This window comes from Mycteria americana, chromosome 3 (assembly GCF_035582795.1).
Source record: "Mycteria americana isolate JAX WOST 10 ecotype Jacksonville Zoo and Gardens chromosome 3, USCA_MyAme_1.0, whole genome shotgun sequence".
Classification (NCBI taxonomy): domain Eukaryota; kingdom Metazoa; phylum Chordata; class Aves; order Ciconiiformes; family Ciconiidae; genus Mycteria; species Mycteria americana.
In genome coordinates this window covers 1,150,275-1,174,547 of record NC_134367.1, presented here as the reverse complement: position 1 = coordinate 1,174,547, position 24,273 = coordinate 1,150,275, and the positions used below count along the sequence as shown (strand labels likewise).

Sequence of the window (24,273 nt, the reverse complement as noted above, 5' to 3'; positions counted from 1 at the left end):
ACTTCTGTAAGGCCTTTGACACAGTCCCCCACAACATCCTTCTCTCTGAATTGGAGAGATATGGATCTGATGGGTGGACTGTTCGGTGGATGAGGAATTGGTTGGATGGTCACATCCAGAGACTAGTGGTCAACTGCTCAATGTCCAGATGGAGACTGGTGGCAAGTCATGTCCCTCAGGGGTCCATACTGGGACCAGTGCTGTTCAGTATCTTCATCAATGACATAGACAGTGGGATCGAGTGCACCCTCAGCAAGTTTGCAGTGACACCAAGCTGAGGAGTGCGGTTGACGTCTGAGGGACAGAATGCCATCCAGAGGGACCTGGACAAGCTGGAGAACTGGGCCCATGTGAACCTCCTGAGATCCAACAAGGCCAAGGGCAAGGTCCTGCACATGGGTTGGGGCAATCCCTGGTATCAATACAGGCTGGGGGATGAAGGGATTGAGAGCAGCCCTGCGGAGAACGGCTTGGGGGTACTGGTGGATGAAAAGCTGGACATGAGCCGACAATGTGCGCTCACAGCCCAGAAAGCCAACCGTGTCCTGGGCTGCATCACCCGCAGCGTGGCCAGCAGGTCGAGGGAGGGGATTCTGCCCCTCGACTCCGCTCTGGTCAGACCCCCCCTGCAGTGCTGCGTCCAGCTCGGGGGTCCTCAGCACAGGAAAGACATGGACCTGCTGGAGCGGGTCCAGAGGAGGCCACGGAAATGGTCAGAGGGCTGGAACCCCTCTGCTGTGAGGAAGGGCTGAGAGAGCTGGGGCTGTTCAGCCTGGAGAAGAGAAGGCTGCGGGGAGACCTTATAGCAGCCTGCCAGTACCTGAAGGGGGCTCGTAAGAAAGACGGGGACAGACTTTTTAGCAGGGCCTATAGCGACAGGACAAGGGGTGATGGTTTTAACCTAAGAGAGGGGAGATTCAGACTAGAGATAAGGAAGAAATGTTTTATGCTGAGGGTGGTGAGACACTGGCCCAGGTTGCCCCAAGAGGTGGTCGATGCCCCATCCCTGGAAACATTCCAGGTCAGGTTGGACAGGGCTTTGAGCAACCTGCTCAAGTTGAAGATGTCCCTGCTTGTTGCAGGGGGGTTGGATTAGATGGCCTTTAAAGGTCCCTTCCCACCCAAACCATTCTACGATTCCATGGGTACTGTTAAAAAGTTTAAAGCTGCGCACATCCTTGCCTCATGCAGAATAGTGAAACTGAGAAAAGAGGATTTTGCCTTTGTTAGTTTGAACACAGTGCTGGCGTGTTTTTGCAAGAGGGCAATTAGCTGGGATGCAAAGAACAAGGCTCTACCTGCTGTCTTCAGGGAAGCAGAGTTTCCCACATAACCCTGTTAGATTTTAAAATGAGGGCACTGGGTTCTTGTCTGCTCTGTAGGCAGAGCCGATTCCTACTCAAGATTTCAGCTGTTTCCTCCTCCCTTGCCCGCACGCTGCCAGCCAGGCTCACGCCCACCCAGCAGCCGGAGGGAAGGTGTCATATTCGGACCAGTCCTCATTATGAATCCCAACGAGTTCAACCCCTCAACTCTGTCCCTCCTCTGGCACAGCCACCTGCCCCTGGGAAGGCCCAGACTCAGAGGCCTTATCAATGAGCACCAGAAGTCACGGCAGAGGAGGTGACAGATTTCACCACTCCGATGCTTCACATCCAAACAGGAACAGGCAGCCTTACCAGAAGCATAAAAGTCAGGGTCGAAGTATGCCATGAGGAAGAAGTTGAAGACAAGCAGCAGGAAGCCAGAAAACGTTATCAAATTTGGGGCCAGCCAGGTAGGGAAGATCTATGGGAAAGCAGCAAAAGAACACATGAACTCATTAAAACATGTAATAAGGACCACGCGCTGCTCCCAGCCATGGCAGAGACCTGGTTACAATTGTCTGGGTGTTAGACAACACTGCTTAGTCACATCTGGCATATCACAGGGCAGCAGGAAGCTTTAGGCTGTAATTAGTTGCACCACAAACGAAGCAGGGCTTTTCAGCTGACAGTTTTACAGAGAAGACTTGGTGGTGACTGGAGTTTTGCTATCCCACTCAGGACAGGACAAGGTCTCACCTTCACTATCGTGTTCCAGAAGGGATGCATGACGTACAGAGACAGGGGGTTGCTGTCCACGGCACTGTACTGTGAATGACAAAGGAAAACCAAAAAACAATAGTTAGGGCTCCACCAACACTTGCAAAAAGCCAAAGATCCTGAATATTGAGCTTTCCATGAGGACACCTGCTACCCAAGTCTCGGCACTGCAAAAACACTTGGGTCAAGGATGGAGTCTCACCAGGGACGGTGCTAAACAACCCACGAAGCACCCACCAGCTCCAGCGACGCTGGCCACAGGCCCGCAGAGGCAGCTCTCAGGTGCACATCTCATGCCTGCACCCAGTGCCTCCCCTCCGCAGGGAGCAGCCCCACAAGAAGAGTGGGCAGCATGCCCACCACGACGGTTTTTGGAAGGCGGAAAAAGACTCAAGAACATGGAACCTCCTTTGCAGCCAATGCTCCCGCCAGAGTCCCACACCCCGATGGCCACACCGCAGGCCCGGTGGCACTCTTCACAAGCTGGAGAAGTGACAGTCCCATGGCCCCAAGCAGCCACACCGTGGGACCAACCCACGGAGGACACCTTGGTGTGCTCTCGCTTGAGCAGCCCTGTAGAATCCTGCCCCACAAGACGAGCAGGACCTTCTCGGCTCGGCACCCAAAGGTGCCATACAGAGGGGCAGGGGGAGACTTCCCCACCAACCATGAGAGCTGGGGCCACTCCTGCAGCCCCACTGGTCTCCAGGCTCCTTAGCTCTCACACCCCGGCACCCCTTTTGCCAAAGGCTGCAGGAAGACAGCGATGAGCCCCCTTGGTGGGGTCCCCAAAAGGGGAGACTGTTCTCTGACGGACAGGATACTAACAGGGAGCTTCAAGGGACGCATTTCTGTGCTGACAGCTCTGAGCGACCCAGACACAACCAGTGACTGACCCCAGAGGTCTGCACAAGAGCTGGCATGCTTCAGTCAAGGACTAAGCCCATTGAGATGGCAGCTATCACTATCTCACCTGTCTCCACCCACTTGGAAGAGACCTTCTCCTCCCAGAAAGAGAGCAGATACTTACGAGCAAGGTCTTCAACCCCCTTCCTTGTCCTGCAGATACTCCAAAACACCACATATACCACCACGCATCCACAAGTATCTCCGAATCCTGCACATCCTGTCATGGTTTCAGGTACAGAGGGTCATTTGGCACTAAAGAGAGGCGCAGAGGCACCAGCTTCCCAGTGCAGCTGCGCAGGTGACCTGGGCTGGTTCGTGGGCACCACGGGACGTGGGGTGCCCAGCCCCACCACAGGAGGTGGGGACAGAGGTTGGGGCAAGCAAGGGAGCAAAGCGATTGTAGAACAGGCAACAGCTTTCACTGTTTGGAGGTAGGACCCATGTCATTTTTCCTTTATTCAGTTAGGGCAGAGCAGTTTGAAGCAGTTGCTCACGGACCTGGTGAAGGATCAGTATCTTGGATCCTTGCCTGCACCCAGCTCAGCGAGCTGAAGTCCATATTTTCAAAGGGGGAGGACTGACGGGTGAACAGGAGGCCTGTGGGTACCCCACAGAGGACAGGTCTCAGAGGTCTCCTCTGAAGGGCTCCTCTCCATTAAGGAGCTGAGATTTCTGCAGAGGCAGCTGCTGCCCTTGGGAAATGGGGAGGAAGAGCTCTTACCCTCACCCCAACACTTTTAGATCGGGGGGGGGGGGGGGGGGGGGGATAAAAAAAACCAAAGACCTAGACAAGCCATGAAACAGTGTCCAGTTAGAAAGTTAAAATTTGACACCATTTGGCTCTCAAGAGCACCACGAGCTGTTATCTGCTCTCCAGCTCACAGTCCCTTCCTAGCAAAGATTACTCCGTCTAAAGTCCTCTTCCCCAAGCAATACTTTGATAAGAATCCCCAAAAAAATTTCATAGACTTTCAACTCCTCAGCTCAGGTGCTCGGTGCCGAGCAGGGCAGCTCCTGGCACCCACCCACCCTGGGTCCCCGTGGTTGGGACAACACCCCCGCAGCTTCCCAGCATCAGCACCTGCTGCCACCCCACACGAGTCTGATCCCAAATTTACGAGCAGTGCTATGGAAAGCAATCAAAACCTTCACCCCTCCTGCACTGCCACGGACATAACCTATGCAATCCCCGAGACAAGGGGAGTTTGGTTGATAAAAGGAAACTCATCAGCAGACAGCAGCTCCGGGTCCCCACCCACCCCACAGCCTTGAGCATCTCTGCACCCACGGCTTGTTCCTCCCTCTGTGCTCCTCTCCTCAGCTAGAAACCCCATTTCCCCCGGGGAGCAGTCTGCCCATTTCAAAAGATGGGAAGAAAGTGGTGGGAAAAGGCAAAGCAAGACCCCACAAGAAGATGCCAGCACAAGGAAGGGGCACCAGGTCTTGCCAGGCTCTGAGCGCACAGGCCAAGTTTACAGCATTTGTTCCTAACTGGGTGAATCCCATCCTTGGCAAGCATTTCTGTACCCCCACCAGCTCTTCCCTGCCCTCCCCATGACGGATCAGTCCATCTCGCTGGGGGTTAGCCCCAGCGCTTACGTCCCCATGCCAGCAAGCCCGTAGGAGCTGCAGAGCAAGCAGCAACAAAACCCCGAACTCAATGCCGTACGGAGGTTTAAGCCTCAAGGAATTTCCACCCCAGCTTAACGCAGTTTCAGGGGACAGAATTCCAAATGCTTTACGAGATAATAGGATTTGAACCAGTGGTTAGGGGAGGAGGAGAGCTGGAGACTGATTAAATCTCATTATCCCCAAAACAGCTTGGAACAAGAAAACAGACGCAACGTTTGGAGCAAGGCAGGGGAAGCGCTCCAGAGTTTCTGCGCTTGTGTTTGTAAGGTACCTCGGGGAATTTTCACCAGGCCCGTGTCCTGGGAAGCTTTCCCCTCTCCCTCCACGTTCAGGGACTGGGGATAATGGTCAATAAGCAGCTTTTCCCCATGGTCACACATGTTCCCACCTTGCTTGCAGAACTCAAAGACCTGGAATGACCCACTTCTCAGGGGAGAGGGCAGCTGCTTTGCAGAGGTTTGCTGACACAACCACCCCAGCTTCAGCCGGTCTCCTGGAGGGACACTTCTTTGCCTGCTGCCTGCTCTGCCAGCTCAGAGGACACCAACAGACCAAAGGGACCGAGCCGGGGCTGGCTCCAGCACCAGGCTGCCTGCCACCCTAAGGGACGGCGCTCCTGGGCAGCCAGGACAAGGCTGCCTGCCCAGGACAGCCGCCTGCCAGAATACCAATGACCTGCCAGGCATCTGCAGCTAAAAAACTCAAAAACATCCACCATACCCAGCCTCCCCGCAACTGCTTTTCGTCATTTGGTTTCCTTCCTACAGACATTCCATCTCTTTACCTTTCTGCGCTAGCAAGAAGGGGTTCCTGACCTGCTCGGCACATGAGCTCTCCGCTCTGCAGGGGACAGCAAGCCAGCAGCGCTGCTGGGGACGCTGGCAGCGGGCAAAGGAGGAGGGACAGGCAAGGACAGACAACACGGGCACGCTCACCACCTCCTCAGGGTGCAGGGCCTCTGCGTGGTCAGAGCTGGAAGCAAAGCAAGCTGTGGAGATGCTTCACTTGCAGCTCACTCCTCTGGCTGCTCACCCTCCAGCCCACGCCACGGGAAGAGAGCAGGTCATGCCAGGCTGGTGATGGAGGCAGCAGCCTGTCCTTGAAGGAAGCCCTTAGCAGCCTCCTCCTTCCTGCATCAGCCCTCCAGGGCCAATGTTTTTGGAGACTGACATTCCCAGAGAAATACAGGCTCAAGATATCAGTCTCGATCTGCCTGTTCACACACACTTGTGCCTTGGAGCAGAGCTGAGGAAGGAGCCTGACTGTGCCCGAGAGCACCAGGCTCGTACTCCCCCAAAGCTTGTCTCACACTCAGCTGCTGCGGTTGCTCTGATGAAACACTCTCAAGGCTATAAACACAGTGGTGTTTTAGCTCACCACGCACAGCACCAGCTCTGTCATTCATCCACCTCATCCTCACTGCAAATTAGCATCACCTTTTCCATTTTGGATCTCTAGGCCTTGGTCTAGTGACTCACACATGTGGCTATTATCCTTCTCCAAGTCATTCTTCTATCACGGCCGATGACTACCACCAGCTCAGACTCTTGATTTCTCCTTCATTTTCAGGGAGAGAAGGTCAAACAAAAAGCGTGAGTGCACAGAAGGAATTTCATACACTCCAGAGCCTCCTTCTCAAATCAGACAAGCATTTGTCACGAGCCCTGCTCTAAAATAGCACCGTGCATGCAGACACCGCTTCTCCTTACGATTGCAGGAAGGAGGGAACCCAGCCCAGACAGTCCCCTGGGATTTGGTTTTAAACTTCTTAAGAAAAGAGCAGAGCCAACTTTGCAGCAACAATCTCATCACTCGCACCGTACAGCGGCAGCCTCTCCTGCACCCTGTCCATGCCAGGATGGCCACGGGATCGCTCAGCCCCCAGCTTGCTCCATCCAGCCACCCCGTAGGGTGCCACAGGGCACCCCAACAGCCGGCAGACGGTCCCGGCTGCCACAGAGCCATCGCGGGTGCAGCGGTGAGCTGACTGCATCGTTATGGGATTTAAAGACGCGAATGGCTCATACAGCTTAAAAACAACATTAATCATGCAACCAGGACGTTCCTGGAAGATCCAATTATGTGTTCAAGGAGGAAAAAAACCCACAGATTTATAGCCCAGATTCTACTAATAGCCTTCGTGTCCAGAAAAATGATGCCGCTTTTAAGTAATCCGGTTACCAGGAGCCAGCAGCAGACCAAACATTGTCACACGGGTGCCCTGGGCGCACCCGTGTCAGACACCCAAACGGATCTGGGGTGCGCTGGGGGAGGACAGCGCTGGCGGCACAGGCACTAGCGCTGGGGACAGCAAGCAAAGATGGATCTGTACAGCCCATTTTGCTCACAGGTGCTCCGGCAAGGTCCACGGCAGCCTGCGCTGCCAGCCGCAAGCCTGCCTGTCGCTGCTTGCAACCGCAGCAGGAGCAGAGCGGAGGGAGCCTCGGCAGAGCAGCTCCAGCAAGTGCATAAGGCTGTTTCCTATAAATCTCCTTAAGTACGAAGAGGGCATGAGGCTAAGAACCTTCTCCCATCAGGCTCGAGATAAGCCAGGAGGCAGCGAACTTGACAATCCCTGGCGAACGTAATTGAGCAGAGCCGTGCCAGTGCAAACAAGTCACATTTGCACTATGCCCATACTCCGCTGATGTATGAGAAGTCACATCGTGCTTTAATGGTACTTATTAACTCAACTCCTGTTTATCTTTTCTAAGGTCATTTCTCAGCTGGCACAAGAATGGAGCACGTTGGCAGCAGTAAACCCGCAATCACCACACGAGCTGACGGGTTTGGCTCCCACCAGCAGCAGCAGCAGCTCAGCAGGCAGAAAACAGCACGAAGGATGTCCCGTCTGCCTGCCCCGCGGCAGGGAGGGACTGCCCGAGCAGCCGGCAGACGCGGCCCAGCGGCGCAAGCTCCGATGCCAGCATTGCTTCCCTCCTCCTGCCTGTTTTTCACCATGCAGGTTTTAGACATCTAGCAATTAAAGGTGCTTCAAAACACAGCATGCAGGGGTCCCAGCAAGGTCAGAGCCCCTCTCCTCCAAGAAGAACTGCCACAATGAGCAGAAGCCTTCTTCCTGCTCCCCAAGCCTCACAGGGTGTGCAAATTCACTGGGAAAACCTGATTTCTGCCCTGCCAACACCCTCTCACATTCAGACCCTCAGCTCTTGCTGGCACCAGCTGGGAGATTGTCCCTGCCTTCTGCAAACATGGACATGGGACTACTCCTCCAGTAAAGCCAATGGTGACAAGCATCGGGGAGAGCATCGCTCTTCCCCACAGCTCAGGGGGCAGAAGAGGTGTGTCGGACCACCGGCACGGTGGCTGGGGAGCGTGCAGCAACAGCCCCGCTCTGGCAGGAGGAATCGGCTGCGGGGAGAGCAATGCCCATCGGCACAACAGCTCTACCTCAGAGCAGAGGTACTGCAGAGGGATAAAACAAGCACGCTTGGATGCAAAGCACCAGCAAGCGGCCCAGGCAGAGCTGATACATCCAGCCTAACCCAGACCCGGCCCCTCCACGGGCCAGACTCGCTCTCCAGCACAGCAGCTCATGAAGGGACCTGCCTGTGGTCACCCCAGGAGTTCGCTTTACAAAGACCCACCTGATAGGGAGCCCACACTCAAATCAATCCTTGGCTATCTGAGCTCCAGCCAGCTCGTCCAGAGGGCTGCAGCTCTGTGCCTGCATCAGGGTCACCCCGCGGTGGGACAGAGCAGGCAGCCAGCCCCACCACCCTACTACCGAGTCCTGACCCCATCCCATCACCATGCTGGGGGGCAGGAAATCATTTCCCCGTGGATACATAACATGGAGCAACACAATGTTGACGGCAGGCTTCAGCAAGCAACCTGCCAACTTCCACTGCATCCAGGAGCGCTCTCTGTTTTGGAGCATTAAATATCCATGAATATGGGTCACCACTGCTTCCGCTACAATTCGAGGTGATCAGCTGCAGAAAGGATGCACAGATGGTGAGCACGGGAGTGGGAAAAGATGAACCTTCAGGGGCCTGAGGCAGGGATGCAGTTAGAGGAGGATCAGCCAGCGGCGAGCCTCTGGAGTGGGAATTGAGGGATCAGAGCAGCAACTCTGGGGAGGAAGAAAAGACAGAAGCAAAAATGCACAAACAGGAAACGTATTACAATAACGTTGCGGCAGCCGAAAACCTTCCTGCTGCTGCCAGAGCTGTTTTGGACTTCGAAAAAAAGGGCTGAAGTACCTGAGAGGGGGATCAGACTAGTTTTGCAAGCCTGCTTCTGGTGCCCAAGGAGAACAGAAGGGACCTGGGCAAGCATGGCAACGCAACCAGGCGAGGGGGCAGCGGCTGCTCGCCATCCCGAGGCATGCTTCGACACCCCCCCGTCCCCTTCCTGAGGGCATTCAGTCCCACAGACCACCCCAAAACCCATTTCCTGCTGGATCAGCGAGGTGAATTGGCCTCTCCAGGTGCCTGTCAGCTACCGGGGAGCTGCAGACACTCGCAAGACCACAGCCCCAGTCTCCTCTCCAGAGGACAACAAGGCCATGGCAGAACTGGGCCGAATCCAGCACAGAGCTGAGTTTGATGCCGACCCACCAACACGAGTCAGTGCAAGAAATACACAAGTCAGTGCAAGAAAAGAGAATTCATTACAATCCCTAGAAAAAGCAATCAAGTTGAACTTCTAAGTATACATCTCAAAGGAAAACACAAGCCCACGCACATCAGGAGATGATTACAGATGAAGCAAGGCATTGCAGGGAAGGAGGGGGAAGACTACCTTCAAGTTTCAACAGAGCCTCTGTGAAAGGCACAAATAAAACTTTTTTTTTCCAAAGCACATAACACTCTGCCTCTATACCTCCGCAAAGAGGAAATTCACAACTAACAGAAAAAAAGCTGCGTTACTTCGTAAGCCCTGATATCCTGCTTTGTGCAAGACGAAGCACAGCAGGTCAGGTCACTTATACAAGCCCCTAATAACACGGCCATTTTCTGAGCCAGCTACAGGAAGTGATACTTTAATTTCCACAATGCACTCCAGTTCTCTTCCAAACAGTCCAAACAGCCAAATACTTGCTGCTAATTAGCAGAGTGACTTTTACGATGGAGTTCATCGTAGCCAAGATTCAACACACACCAATAAACGTTAATTGTGCTGAAAGTCTACTGCAAAGAGACCCGAGATGGACTGACAAGCAGCCTACGCTATTTTCAAGTGACTGCTTTGCACATCTTGCAATACTGGGCGAGCACTCAAGGCAAGAGCTGCAACCCGGCTCTCCTCTGCATACCACCCGCCAGCCTTGCCTCTCCAACAAGGCCAAGGAGGCTCCTCCAGCACGTGGAAAGGGGTCAAACAGCCAAATATACCAGCATGTTCATCAGCGTCGCCCACCTCAACTACTCCTTCCTTTTCACATCCCCGTGGTCGTTCATTTTGGGACCAGCTCTGTGCCGACACTGACAACGGGGACGGGGGAGCCCAGCAGTGACAGAGCACTCGGCCAGCTCCCTATAGAGGGTGCGGGAGATGCATACAACCATCACGGCAGACTCCAAGCAGAACAGCAAAGGAGGAAGGTGTGTGCAAAGATCTATCAGATATCCAAAGCAAAAATACAGAGTAAATAACAGACTGGTTTTTTCTTTTAAAGGAAATCTGAAGAGCAAAAGGCTGCTGAGGAGCAGCTCTGCTTCCTACTCCTCCATTGCACTCACACCCATAAGAAAGGCACCTGGTTTTAGCAGATGTCCCCAACCACCAGCTGGGGATCTGCAGAAGACCAGCAACCTTCTGTTTCAGGCAGGGCAAAGGATGCAGAGGGATGTGGGCAGCAGTCAGCTGGGCAGAGCAGGAGCTGCATCCTTCACCTGCACAGCAAGAGAAGAGCTGGGAGGACTCCCGCTGCGGGACAGGACAAGGAATCCACTACCTGCACCTATCGCACACGCAAGCTGCCCAATTCACACCTTTAAGGGTAGGGACTGCCGTAAAAAACCCACACAAACAGCAGTGCGGAGCCAAAGACAGCTCCCCTCCCCAGAAGGAAGGGGCAGAGAGGTGGCTTGCAGCAGCACATGCATCACCCCATGAGCATCAACCAAACCACCCAGAGAAGAGCAGCCCTGGCCCGACAGTCGTGCCGATGCACCTGCGGTTTGGCAGCCAACACAGCCGAGCTGCGTGTCCCCGGGCGAGTCATCTTCTCATACAAAAACCCACAGAGGCTGGAAGTTCCCCCTAGGAAACCCCACAGGACCCACCGTGGACTGAAGTAGCAGTAGGTCCCCAACTACAAAGGGCTTCATCACTGCCACTGTGTGGCTAAAAACAGGGAGTCTGGAAATCCCCCACCAAAATGTGGTTCAATATCTTCAATATTGCGTAATGCAAAAGCCACCGCTCAGAAACCAGACCTGTGGCAGCAGCAAACAGCACCCCGAGCTGCCGGCAGCAGTTTCAGGATTGTTGAAGAGATGTAAACACACACAGACTAGGTGCCGGGAGCGGAACTAGCTCATCACTCATCAAAACCTTGCAACACACATCAAAGTGTCTCTAGAAAGCAAGATAAATCCCTTACCCTCATCTCGCTGCTTAACACAGAGCAAAAGCTCAGCCAAGGCTCATGAGTCAGGTCATTTCCAGTTAACCTATAAGCGCTGCTACTGTCTCCTCCAACCACGGTTTTCAGACCACAAGAGCTGCAAGGGACACACTTAGCTGGGCATAGGTTCAAAACCCTGAATTTAACTGCAGTACGGGAGAAGAAAGAAGAAAAACACCTCTAACTTTTACAGCTGCTCATCTTCGAAGTCACGGAGTCTAGGAGGACTTCTGGACTTCCTTCCAGCATCCTCTGCAACACAGCACAGCCAAGCAGCACCTTGGGAATCTGTGCACTGTTTAAAGGCAGACACACACACACTGTCTCAGAGCAATTAAAAGAGCCCTTGGGGAGGGAATTAAGTGATTCAAGAACAGGGCTCAAAGGCTTCCCCTCCTTCACACCGTTCCTGCTGAGGACCCTGCAGGAGAAGGCAAGCTGTTTGGCTGGGGGTGAGGAAGACCGGCCTTTTAATCACCATGGCCTCAAGCCTCACATCCATATCGCCAGCATCAAAAAGCCTTCCTTTCTGCCGCTCTCCCTACCAGTTTTGTTGTTGTTCCACCGGTTTGAACTGCCACTGGCACACGGTGGTGTCTCTGCTAGGCAGAGCAAACCCTGCAGAGATCTCTTTAGGGCTCGTATTTCCAGAGCAGCCTATAAAAGCCTGCCAGGGACAGCTTCCAGCCATCTGCTTCCCGCAGTGCAGCACCTGTAGCCCTGCTCTCCATGGCACTTGAAGTCTGAAGGCAAGAGGATTTCTTGAGGCTGGTTGAGGGGAAGAGCACCCTCTTCTTTGGGGCTGAGAGGACACCACGTGGGACCGGCTTAAGGGACCTACAGAAACTGTTCAATCAACAGCCAAAGCGTGATACACACACGACTCGCGGATCTGCAGTGCCTGGCAGGTCTGCTGCTGGTGCTGGCTTGGGCTGGTGACAGCCCAGGAGATCAGGGGTTCCCACCTGGAAGAAGGGTGCAGAAAAGGAAGAAGAGCATCCAGGAGGAAAGTACCTTCCACAATAAAAAGAAATCCTTTAAGCTAGATGCCTATCCCTTTGGTGCATTCAGTGCACCAGGTCTCCCAAGCTAAGGTCTCATTTGACACTGCAGGACAACCGTGCTTGACAAACTGCAAACCCAGTCCACTGTAGGTAGACCAGGAGACTGCTGTACATCAAGGAGTCAGTGACCCACATCGCAGTCAGCCTGAGTGTGCCCAGCCCCGTGCCGTGCTGCACAGATCCCTCGGCCGCAGGATAAATTCAGCCAGCTCGTTGCAGCGGAGGAGCCTGCAGGCAGCTCCCACTCAGCATCAGTGACTGGGCCACATGCGCGTCCTTGCCTTTATCTAGAGGTGCAGCAAGAAGCTCTCATGAACATCCTTTCCATCTGACACTGGAAATGAGGAATAGAGTTATTTTCCTGTAAGAAAATCCTATAACAGCTCGCATGATCAAAATGAGGTAGATATCTTCTATGCATGGGGTCTGCGCAGCATGTTGCGCATGGATCGGAGGCCCGTTTGATGCTACACCACCTGGGGTTCCCACCATCTAAAGGGATGTAAGATTATCTATACTATTCTCTCCTTATAGTGTTAGCTCTAATAATAGCATTTTAAATGGCACCTTACAGGGTCTGAGTGCCTTTCTTATTCACAGAATCACAGAATCGTTTAGGTTGGAAAAGACCTTTAAGATCATCAAGTCCAACCATAAACCTAACACTGCCCAGCCCACCACTACACCATGTCCCTGAGCACCTCATCCAAACGGCTTTTAAATACCCCCAGGGATGGGGACTCCACCACTTCCCTGGGCAGCCTCTTCCAGTGCTGGACAACCCTTTCGGTGAAGTAAAATTTCCCAATATCCAGTCTAAACCTCCCCTGGCACAACTTGAGGCCATTTCCTCTCGTCCTATCACTTGTTACCTGGGAGAAGAGACCGACCCCACCTCTCTACACCCTCCTTTCAGGCAGTTGTAGAGAGCGATGAGGTCTCCCCTCAGCCTCCTTTTCTCCAGGCTCAACAACCCCAGGTCCCTCAGCCGCTCCCCATCAGCCTTGTGCTCCAGACCCCTCCCCAGCTCCGTTGCCCTTCTCTGGACACGCTTGAGCAGATCGGGATAACAGACCAGCACCTCCTGGTGCAAAATCTCTGCTATGTATGAACCCACCACAGAGCTACACTCAGTACAAAATGCCTCCCTCACCCTCAGGAACACACAGTTGGAGAAGAGCCCTCCTCTCCCAAAGCAGGAGATGTCACCCTTCGCTGCCGTCCTGCAGTGGCTGCTCTGGGCAGCTCTATGCCGGATGCCTCAGTATAGGAGAGCAAGGCTGGGACCTGCCGAGGGCCTCTGTGCTGGGAGAACGGAACCAGCTCACAGCAGATCGACAGCCAAACCCACAGCAAAGCGCAGGTCACTGCAGAGAGAAGGTGGGACAAGCAGCGAGTCCGGATGCTTTTTCTTAGTGCTTGAGCACTGCCGGCTGCTCCCAGGCCTCAGCCCAGCAGGCATGTGGCAGCAGACACCAAGAGGACTTCATTTTACTGCCCACGCAGGTAACGAGACAAAGAGCCTCTTCACAAGAGCCGCTGGCAAGTGGGTTGCCACCAGCCTCCCCCATGCTGCTGCTGGTTGCGTGCTCCCCTTGGGCTGCCATCACCAGCTCCTGCTCAAAAGTGAGGACACAGAAATGGAAGGATTTTAGGGTGCAGTAATTTTGCTATAAAAGGCACTTCCCAACCCCCAATTCGCTTTCCTCTTACTGAACTCATATGTGCTCCCAAAGCTTCTGGGGTGAGACACCAGCCTGTCCCACCTTTGGACCCAAACACGACACGTGTCATTGCCTTCCCTCTCGTGTCTCTCCCATGACACAGGTGAAAAGCGGCACTCCCACGTCCTCCTTCACTGGCATTTCCCCCAAACCATTACTCCTGGGGATAACACATACCCTTAAGGAAAGCCTGAGGTCCAGACAGCATCACGACAGAGGCTCGTACCTGCGCTTCCCCCCAGCTCACAAGGCGAGGAAAACACAACAGCAGAGACCACTTACACACGTGGCTGGAGTCCCATACACAACACACATCACTCAAGTACTTTCCCTGGTCCTGTGTGAGCGGGATGAAAGAGCCATATAGCAACCACACATCTGGCTCTAAGATGTGCCCCAGGAATAATCATCAGCGACTCCATCACACCAGAAGACACCAGTACAGCACAGGACCCCACAGGGTAGAGCTGAATAAAGCAGAATCACAAGCAGCTCAGACAACACTGGGCAAGGAAAGGCTACAGGAAATGCAGGGCACGTGACTGGAATATAAAAAGACAGTGACAAACCATCGAAGCTGTCTGTAACTAACAGGGCATGTAAAGTTGCAGTGCTCTGCCCTCCCTTGCAGTCAGTCTCACTTTCCGCAGCTGCAAGTGCAGCCTCCCGACCCACTGAAATGAGCCACAAGAGTCACAATGCCGCAGAAAGTGACGTGCAGCTCATCGAGACGCAAGAGCAGAAGTATTACGAGTGTTGTATGCAACGCACGAAGCCATCCTTCCCCTCTCCGCTGCGCTGGCGAGGCTCCAGCTCACACACTGCATCCAGCTCTGGGCACCACACTTGGGAAAGGCAGAGACAACTTGCACAAGGAAGAGTTGTTTGGGTTGCTCTGTGAAAACAGGACTTGGAGGCAGTCGGAAGGGAAGAAAGGGGTAGGTCTTTCTCCTAGAGAAAGCAAAGCAGGAGCAGACACCTCTGTGAATGTTCCAGACAGTCCCATTTTCCCCCCCTCCCCATAATTTTACAGAAGGAGGTTGCCCAGAAGCCTGCCAGAAAGCGATTTGCAGACAGGTTTTTAAGCAGCAGATTATGACCTCTGGCATCCAACTGGGAGGTTTACACTCCGAAACAGCAGTGCCTGGCTGCATCTTTCTTGGCAGAGGACATTCAATACTTAACAGTAACAGAGCATCTGGTTTTGGCGGAGGACATTCAATACTCGACAATAGCAGAGCGTCTGGTTTGCTTTTCTTCGGAAGGTCGACACATGCATCCTGCTCTACAGCCTCAAAACAAGAGCTTTATTTTTGATATCAAGACCTCCGCCCTGCCAGAAGCATCAATCATCTGCAGTAGGCTGACAAGCCAGAGGAAGTGCTGGAGCAGACACACTTAGGATTTCTCCAGCTCTCTGACCACCACGTACAGCATCTCCTCGGGGGAAGCCTCAGCGTGCTGCTGCCAGGCAGGGCTGTAATGCATTAGCTACAAAGGATGTATTTGTTCCGGCAGAGAAATGCTTCCTTCCCATTTTAGGTTATCTTAACTTAAATTGTCTCCAAAGGTACACACGCTACACCCAGATCCCAGTGTCTCCTACTGAAGAAGTGTTAAGAGGTACAAATAAAAACTCTCCGATAACGCTGCACTTTTTGCTGCACAGCTTCCTCAGGCAGAGGAGCTCTTCAGTGTCCCTTCAAGAGCAGATAAAGGACGGTTCCCTCTATACCCCTACCACCCGTGGCACCGAGCCAGCCTGTGACAGAAGGAGCGTACACCTACCTCTCCCCCAGCCAGGAGAAATGTGCACGCTGCAAAGCTAAAACCATCTGGACTTCTGACTCGCCGCTTCCCATATGCGCTCCTGGCAGCAACAGGAGGAGTAAACCAGCCAGGGCTGGAGAAAGCTGTGGATCACCTCACATGAAGCTCTTCTGCTCCTGCTGTATCAGCTCCAGGGACACTAGCTCCTCTCCGAGAGCATGGACATGTTCCTTCCCTTGGACACATGTTGCCTCCTCCACATCCCGCCGAATCTGCTTGCTCTTCTCCAAATCTATCGCGTGCGGGCTGGAGAGCTTCTGCCAGCCACAGCTTAAAGGCTGAGGCAGAGTCAAAGACTGCAGAGCCATCTGCAGCAGGAACTGGTGGAGCCTTCCTGCAGAGGGTTTGGTTCTGACCATACATCACCTTTTTGGCTGGTCCCACCTAAAAGCAATCACTCATCCCAGCTGCTTTCCAGCTACCCTGGCTTCAAGTACACGCTCAAGTTACACACACAACGTGAGCCACCTTCTCAGGTGACCACCTGCACTGCTGCCACACACTGACCTCTTCCAATACGTCCCCTCACCTTGGGGACGAGGCAGAGAAAGCAGCTTAACAACAGCTATGTTACTCTTCTGTTATTCTGCATTGCCATCCATACACATCCCACACTGCTCCTTCCTTGCTCCGTCCATTTGGGATGGCAGCTTACACTGTACCCAGAAGGTCAACCGGCTTTTCATCAACATAGCGGTGATGGATCTAGAGTCGCACCTTCAAGGCAAAGAACAGGGAGAGCAGGACAAGCCTCAATGCCTAAAGCAAGGCTGGAATATGTGACCCAATATCAGAGATTTGTGCCTGGATCAGCTGCTTTCTCAAGGCTAAAACAGCAAAGAAAAAAAAGCTGCCCAAGCAAACAAGACACATAGGAAGGGAGCACTGCAGAGACCAACTGGGGCTTCGTTACCCCCTACGGTAATCCAGTGTGTCAGCACTGATTGCTCTTCTCAATACAGTTCATTGCAATCTCCAGCAAAGCGCTTTCACCTGCAGGTACTCACACTGACAGCACAGCACTGCACAGCCCTGACGAGCACGCGTAGGGCAGAAATGATGCTCTTTGAGCCACCAGCGTGAATCCGCCCACTCTTATCAAAGTCCCTGTTGACTCAGTAAAACCACAATCTCTGGAGCAAAGTGACTTCTGCCAGCAAGACCACACTCCTGCCCTTAGGGCATACACAGCTTTATTGGCCTCTGCCTGTTGGTTCAGCTGTGCCAGGCTGGGAGCAATACCTCTCATCAGAGACCTGCTTACACATTTCAGCCCTATGCCATCCAAAACCAAGGCCAGGGAACACAACACTAGTGTGTAACTGGTGACAGTAAGCAGCCGATGCTGCCCACGCTGTACTTTGTATGCTAGACGGGACTTTCCTCCTCGCCCCGGTCTGCATTCAGGGTCCTGTTCATAGATTTAACTGCAAAGGCATTTCCATCAGAGGCGTCTCCAGAAAGATCATGACCTGGGAGCAGATCTTTGGTGCCTGCTACACAAACGAGAAGGTTGCTGCAGTTGTCTGGAACCTCCCAAGTTCAACTGCCAGCACCACCTGTAGAGGGTGGAGACCCCCTCATCAGCACACAGGTACTGGGAGGGAAGGCAGCAACACCACAAATCCCTCCAGGGACTACTGGAAACAGGCTGGACACACGACAGTTTCCCTCTTCAAGCAAAAGCATTGTCTTCACAGGAGTAAAATTAGTCACTTTGGGAGGCCTGGCTCAAAGCTGAGTGCATTTTGCTTACCTTTTTCCAGCACCCACACAAAACCGCTCTCTTTCGCTGCCTTCCTAAACACACTCAAAGCTTACTGATGTCTGTCTTTCCCATGTCTATCCCATACAATCTGCCTTTCATGGGACACCTCATGCAACCTGTCACATTGGTCAAACCCACTCCACCAAGCCCATTTATCTCCAGCTCATCAGCTCTGGGTGTGCAAGAGGAGAGTGTGAGCAAGCCCTCACCACTCCTGCCCCCACAGACTGCTGCAGGAGGAGATCAGACCCCCACAGACAGCCTCGCCCAGCTATACAAGACAGCACATCACCTGCTTCGCTCCTGAACACATCATAGAATCATAGAATCCCAGGTTGGAAGGGACCTCAAGGATCATCTGGTCCAACCTTTCTTGGCAAAAGCAGGGTCTAGACGAGATGGCCCAGCACCCTGTCTGGCCGAATCTTAAAACTGTCCAATGCTGGGGAATCCACCACTTCCCTGGGGAGATTATTCCAATGGCTGATTGTTCTCACTGTGAAAAATTTTCCTCCTGTGTCCAATCGGAACATCCCCAGGATTAACTTGTACCCATTACCCCTCGTCTTTTCCATGTGACTCCTTGTAAAAAGGGAGTCTCCATCTTCTTTGTAGCCACCCTTTAAATATTGGAATAATTATACGTAGCCACCCTTTAAATATTGGAATAACCCCTAAGCCTTCTTTTCTCAAGGCTGAACAAACCCAGTTCTCTCCGCCTTTCCTCATATGGCAGGCTTCCAGTCTTGGATCATCTTTGTGGAGCTTCTCTGGACCCTCTCCAGCCTGTCCACATCTTTTTTGTATAGCAGGGACCAAAACAGACTTGTCCTAACCGTCCTGCACACTTAAATGATACCCCACGAACCGCCCAGGATGACTGCAACGTGGCCCAGTGTGATGGATCCTAGAACAAGAGCAAAGGAGAAGGTGAGATGAACCCTTTTAGCTTCACTGCTGATGTGGGAGAAGAAAAAACATGGCAAACACCCTCCTCTCCGCATAAACACACAAACCAGTGTTCCCCTGTGTTAAGGATGCCACATGCTTTGGCCCCAGACCAGCCCCTAGAGATTTAAAGTGCCACAGCAGAGCCTGTTTGCACTTAGAGCAGCTTCCTTCAAAGGTTTCCAGTGCTTAGAACAAGACTCAGACTGCCACGCTCGCGCGAGGAGACGGGGACAATCTCTGGCACGTTTCTGTGGGTCTGACTGTGCAGGGAGCAGCCACAGGGCAGAAGCAATGTGGTCCTGAGCTAAATGTCGGGGGAGTCCCTGGGCTGGCCGTGCTCCCACCACGATGCAGACCCACACGCACCCAGAGTTCCCTCCTCCGTGGCCCTTTCGTGGGCAGGGGCAACCACAGCACAACCCAGCAAGGCGCCGACCTCGCTGCATGCGGTGACATGCCACAGCTGCCTCCCCCTTGACCACATCGCTGCCAGCCCAGGAAGGGCTGGGGGGACAGACAAGCTGCCACAGCGCCGCTCCCAACATGGCACCCAGCAATGTCCCCCACTCCCAGGGACAGCCGGGGGGGGCACACACATCGAATGTGATCACACCCCACTCAGTAATGTTGTACTGTGCTGTACTTCAGGACGTGAAGCTGCGTCCCCACCCCAGGAGCACGGCTGGGGAGCACGGTGCACGCAGCCTGTCCTCCCCGAGGTGGGGGGACAAACAGCCTGGGGGTGCCCACCTGGCATGCAGACACGCTCACACAGTTGTACCCCCTGCAGCATCGCACACGGCATCCTCGTCCCCACTGGGAAACAGGCTAGGGGTGCCCAGTTTGCAGGCGGACACCCCTTAACTCGCTGCAGGGCACACGACGGTCCCCCTGTCCCCTCCTGCAAGGAGGAGGTCTCACTTCCCACGCGGTCACACCTTCACCGCACTGATCCTCACCGCGCCCAGTGCCCCCCACACCCCACCGTGAAACAGCTGGGGAGGGAGGAGAGAGATGAAAAGCGTTTTATTACACCGCATTGCACTGGCCCACGGCCCTGCCCACCCGGGGAACTGCGCGTGGGGTGGGGGGACCCTGCGCGGAGCCGAGCACCCACCGCACTGCCCTGGACCTCCCCGCAGCCCGCGGTGCGGGGCACACACTTCATACAACCACCCTTCCCCTGCATGGCAACCCCTCCACGGCGCCGGACCCCACTGCGGCTGCCCTCGCCCCACGGAACTGGGTCCCACGGCTCCCCCTTCCACGGACCCAGGACCTACGGCAGCCCCCACCTCCCCCCACGGCACAGGGCCCCACTGCAGCTTCCCCCCCCCCCGCCAGCTCCGGGTCCCACGGCACCCCTCCCCACAGCACCTCCCGCCCCCCACGGCACCGGGTCCCACGGCACCCCTCCCCACAGCACCTAACCGCCCCCCACGGCACCGGGTCCCACGGCACCCCTCCCCACAGCACCTAACCGCCCCCCACGGCACCGGGTCCCACGGCACCCCTCCCCACAGCACCTAACCGCCCCCCCCCCCCCTCCGGGCCCCACTGCAGTCCCCCCCACCACGCACCTCCCTTCCAAACGGCGTCCCCCGAGAGCCCCCGCCCAGGCACGGCCGCCCCCTCAGACACCCCCCTCCCCTCACGGCGCCAGGCCCCGAGGCGCCCCCCGAGCTCGGGGCCCCACGGCCAGGCCCCCGCCGCCCCCCAACCCCCGCGTCCCGCTCGGCGCGCCGGTACCTTGTACTTGCCGAAGCCGGCCAGCTGCTCGGCGGTCACGTACTCCATGGCGGCCGCACCACCCGGCCCCGGCCCCGGTCCCGGTCCCGCCGTTCCGCGCCCGCCCGCCCAGGCCCCCGCCGGCCGCCGTAGCCCGCCTCCCGCCGCCGCCGCCGCCGCATCGGCCCACCCGGCGTGGCCGTGACGTCACCGCGCCCCGCCCGCCGCGCGGCCGGGCGAGGCGAGGGGCCGGCTGCGGGAGGGCGCCCCCTGCAGGGCGGGAGGGCGCCGGGCGCTGAGGGGAGCGGCCGGCCTGCGCGGGCGGTGCGGTTGCTGCTGGCAGGGACCGGCTCTGAAAAGTGACTTTTTGGGGGAAAAAAAGACCTGGGGAGGCCCCGTAGGGATGGACCCCGCCGCAAGCGCAGAGGAGGGCGAGCCAGGCCTGCCTTGGGCACCTCTCCCATGCGGAGGCGATGAGGAGGCGAGGGAGGCCGGCTCTCCCTGGGGAGGCGAGGGGATCGCCTCCCGCCTCGGGGAGCCTGGCTCGCAGCCGGCAGCCCCGGCAGCCCGGCTCTCCCGGGGGCTGCTGAGCCCTCTGTCCACGCCCGGGGGCCGGGAGCAGGTATTTGGTTAAAAAGAAACCCCTCCTCGGGGGAAGGAGAAGGAGCAGGGGCTGCCGCAGGCGGCTGGGGCTCTGCTGAGGGGACCGGCGGCAGTGGTGGACTTGGTGTTAGGTTTACGGTTGGATTCGATGATCTTAAAGGTTTTTTCCAGCCTAAATGATTCTATGTATCTTCCCCCACGTACCTCATCCCCCATCACTGTTCAATGAGGAATTCTGGGATTTACGCCAAATGGAAAGAAAAGCGTCAACGTTTTCAGTTTCCCATCTCCCAGGAACATCTGCCCAGTCCCAGCCCTGCTGATTCCACTTGGGCGTTTTGCTGCAGTTTTATCATTTTTCCTTTAAAGGAAAGTGAAAGAGAAAGGTGGTCCAAAGGGGCCAGAACAGGGGGACCTTCCCAGTGCAGCTTGGACTGGGAGCACCCCAGGCTCCATGTACACTGAGGCCGGGACCGCTGGGAGAACCCCATGGGCACGTAGGGCAGGGCTATGGGCTCCACGGGGAGCCTGTCCATGTCCCATGGCTCCAGGGACAGGGGGGACAAGGGATGTGTGTTTGGGATCCCATGGGAAGGGGGAACACAGGGAGGAGGGATGGGAAGGATAGAGCAAGGAGGGGGAGAAGAAGATAAAGCAAGGAAGGGGGAGAAGAGAAAATGAAAGCAAAGTTGGTACACTCGGGTCTCCCCACCTCCTCTTCCAGCACCATCCTGACCTCCTCCCAGCCTCTCACCCCAGCCCTGTCACCTGCCTTCTCCAGCCCCCATCTTTCCCACCGTATGTATGAGATAGACTCCCACCAGCCAGTTCCTGGTCAGCTTTACATTCACACCCCACCATCAGCAGGTCCCTTGCCTTTCCTAACTCCTTTTCAGCCAGTCAGCGTCACTGAGAACCTTAGTTACAAACCTTGCAGACAGGGAGCTGCAAGGTTTAACTGGCTGCTCATGGCTTGGACGGGTGTACTCTTCGCTGGGTAAAGAACTGGCTGGATGGCCAGGCCCAAAGAGTGGTGGTGGATGGAGTTTACTCCAGTTGGTGGCCGGTCACAAGCGGTGTCCCCAGGGCTCTGTGTTGGGGCCAGTCCTGTTTAGTATCTTTATCAATGATCTGGACGAAGGGATCGAGTGCACCCTCAGTCAGTTTGCAGATGACACCAAGTTGTGTGGGAGTGTTGATCTGCTGGAGGGTAGGAAGCTCTGCAGAGGGACCTGGACAGGCTGGACCCATGGGCTGAGGTCAATTGTATGAGGTTTAACAAGGCCAAGTGCAAGGTCCTGCACTTGGGTCACAGCAACCCCACGCAACGCTGCAGGCTTGGGGAAGAGTGGCTGGAAAGCTGCCTGGTGGAAAAGGACCTGGGGGTGTTGGTCGACAGCCGCCTGAATATGAGCCAGCAGTGTGCCCAGGCGGCCAGGAAAGCCAATGGCATCCTGGCTTGTATCAAAAATAGCGTGGCCAGCAGGACTAGGGCAGTGATCATGGCCCTGTACCCGGCACTGGTGAGGCTGCACCTCGAATGCTGTGTTCAGTGTTGGGCCCCTCACTCCCAGAGAGACATGGAGGGGCTGGAGCGTGTCCAGAGAAGGGCAACGGAGCTGGGGAAGGGTCTGGGGCACAAGGCTGATGGGGAGCGGCTGAGGGACCTGGGGTTGTTGAGCCTGGAGAAGAGGAGGCTGAGGGGAGACCTCATCACTCTCTACAACTGCCTGAAAGGAGGGTGTAGAGAGGTGGGGTCGGTCTCTTCTCCCAGGTAACAAGTGACAGGACGAGAGGAAATGGCCTCAAGTTGCGCCAGGGGAGGTTTAGACTGGATATTGGGAAATTTTTCTTCACTGAAAGGGTTATCAAGCACTGGAACAGGCTGCCCAGGGAAGTGGTTGAGTCCCCATCCCTGGGGGTATTTAAAAGCCGTTTGGATGAGGTGCTCAGGGACATGGTGTAGTGGTGGGCTGGGCACTGTTAGGTTTACGGTTGGACTCGGTGATCTTAAAGGTCTTTTCCAACCTATACGATTCTTTGATTCTGTGAGAGCTACTGCATCCCTGTGTCACTTGAAGGCATGTTTGCATTCCTTCCCACAGCAATGCCTGCAAAGAAGGACATGCCAGACGATCCCTCTGAGGGAAACACGGGCCAAGGTGGACTGGGAGAGACACTGAAAGGCGTGGGCCTCTGCGTAGAGTCCTGGAGAAGGAGCTGGGAGTTACTGGCACACAGGCCTTGAGACATCTGAAAGATGAAGATTACCTAAAGTTTGCAAGCCATGCACAGTACACGTGGGAGAAAAAAAGCCCTGAAAGAGTGCTCCAGGCACATGGCACGGCGAGGGTACCAGCACGGATCCTCCACCTGCTTGGTACCCCAGCCCGGACCCGAGGCCACCCGACTCACCGGCTGGTCCAGCTTGAAGTTTGCTGGTGAATTCACACGCATGCCCCACACACACCCGGTTTGGGGGATACAGACACTTGCTCCCCACCCAGCAGTCGGCACCAGGCATGTGGGCTGTGACCCACGGTCCTGCTCCAGCTGCCGGTGCTCAGCCCTTCGCTCACCTCATTCACACCGGTCCTCCCAGGCACTTCATTTTCAGGACATGCACCATTCCCACCCCAGTGGCTGGAAGTTAAAGACCCCCACTTGCTCCAGTAGCTGGCACTGAGACCCCCCCACTCACTCCTGTAGCTGCACTGGGACCCCACTCTGTCCCGTACCTAACACCACAGGCCAGGGGCACCCGAACCCCCAGTCTGACTCCAGTAGCTGGCCCCAAATCCACGCACACACGCATAGGTCTCACCAGTAACTGGCACTTAGTCCTTGCAGCACACACTCCGGCCAGGTTTGTTTCTTGTCATTGTCTCCATGTCTGCTTTGTCATGTCTGTGTCTTGGTATATTTTGGGTTTGGTTCCCCTTTTTTCCCTTAGTTTCCCATCTGACCAGCTCCCCGATCAGATAACCTCACTGGAATAAACCTTCTCACCCTCTCACTCATCGATTAGTGTGACTGACCAGGCGTGGTTCCCACCGCTGCCTCCCTTAGCATTTGTCAGTCAGATTTGTGTAACTGGATGTTCTCGGTTATGGCTTCCTCCCCTTCTTATCAATCCTTGAGACACTGAAGAAGGTCCTTGACCAGACACCCTGAAAGGAGCAGACACCCTCCTTCCACACACCCTTACACAGACCATCACCCAGTTGCCACCTACCTGTCTTCACAGCACGAACGCTGAAGTCACACACAACTGTGGCTCACCTGAAAATAACAGATACAGAGACCAGTCCAATCCAAGTCGATTAGTTTATTAGCAAAACTACAAAGGATTGTACTGAATCACCGCTTTGGCCAACTCCAG

General features: G+C 55.1%; 1 protein-coding gene across 2 annotated transcripts in view; it reads right to left on the bottom strand.

Annotated features, from left to right (window-relative positions):
- The window catches only part of SELENOI (selenoprotein I), a 31,383-nt gene extending 10,937 nt beyond the window's left edge, over positions 1–20,446 (bottom strand). For both annotated transcript variants that reach the window (XM_075497591.1, XM_075497592.1), the window contains exons 1-3: positions 20,310–20,446; positions 2,064–2,132; positions 1,680–1,788 (exon numbers count right to left, since the gene is read on the bottom strand). In XM_075497591.1, the coding sequence (XP_075353706.1) occupies positions 1,680–1,788; positions 2,064–2,132; positions 20,310–20,357 (226 nt within the window). In that variant the 5' untranslated portion in view covers positions 20,358–20,446. The remainder of the gene's footprint in view (positions 1–1,679; positions 1,789–2,063; positions 2,133–20,309) is intronic.
- Between the last annotated feature and the right edge of the window lie 3,827 nt (positions 20,447–24,273).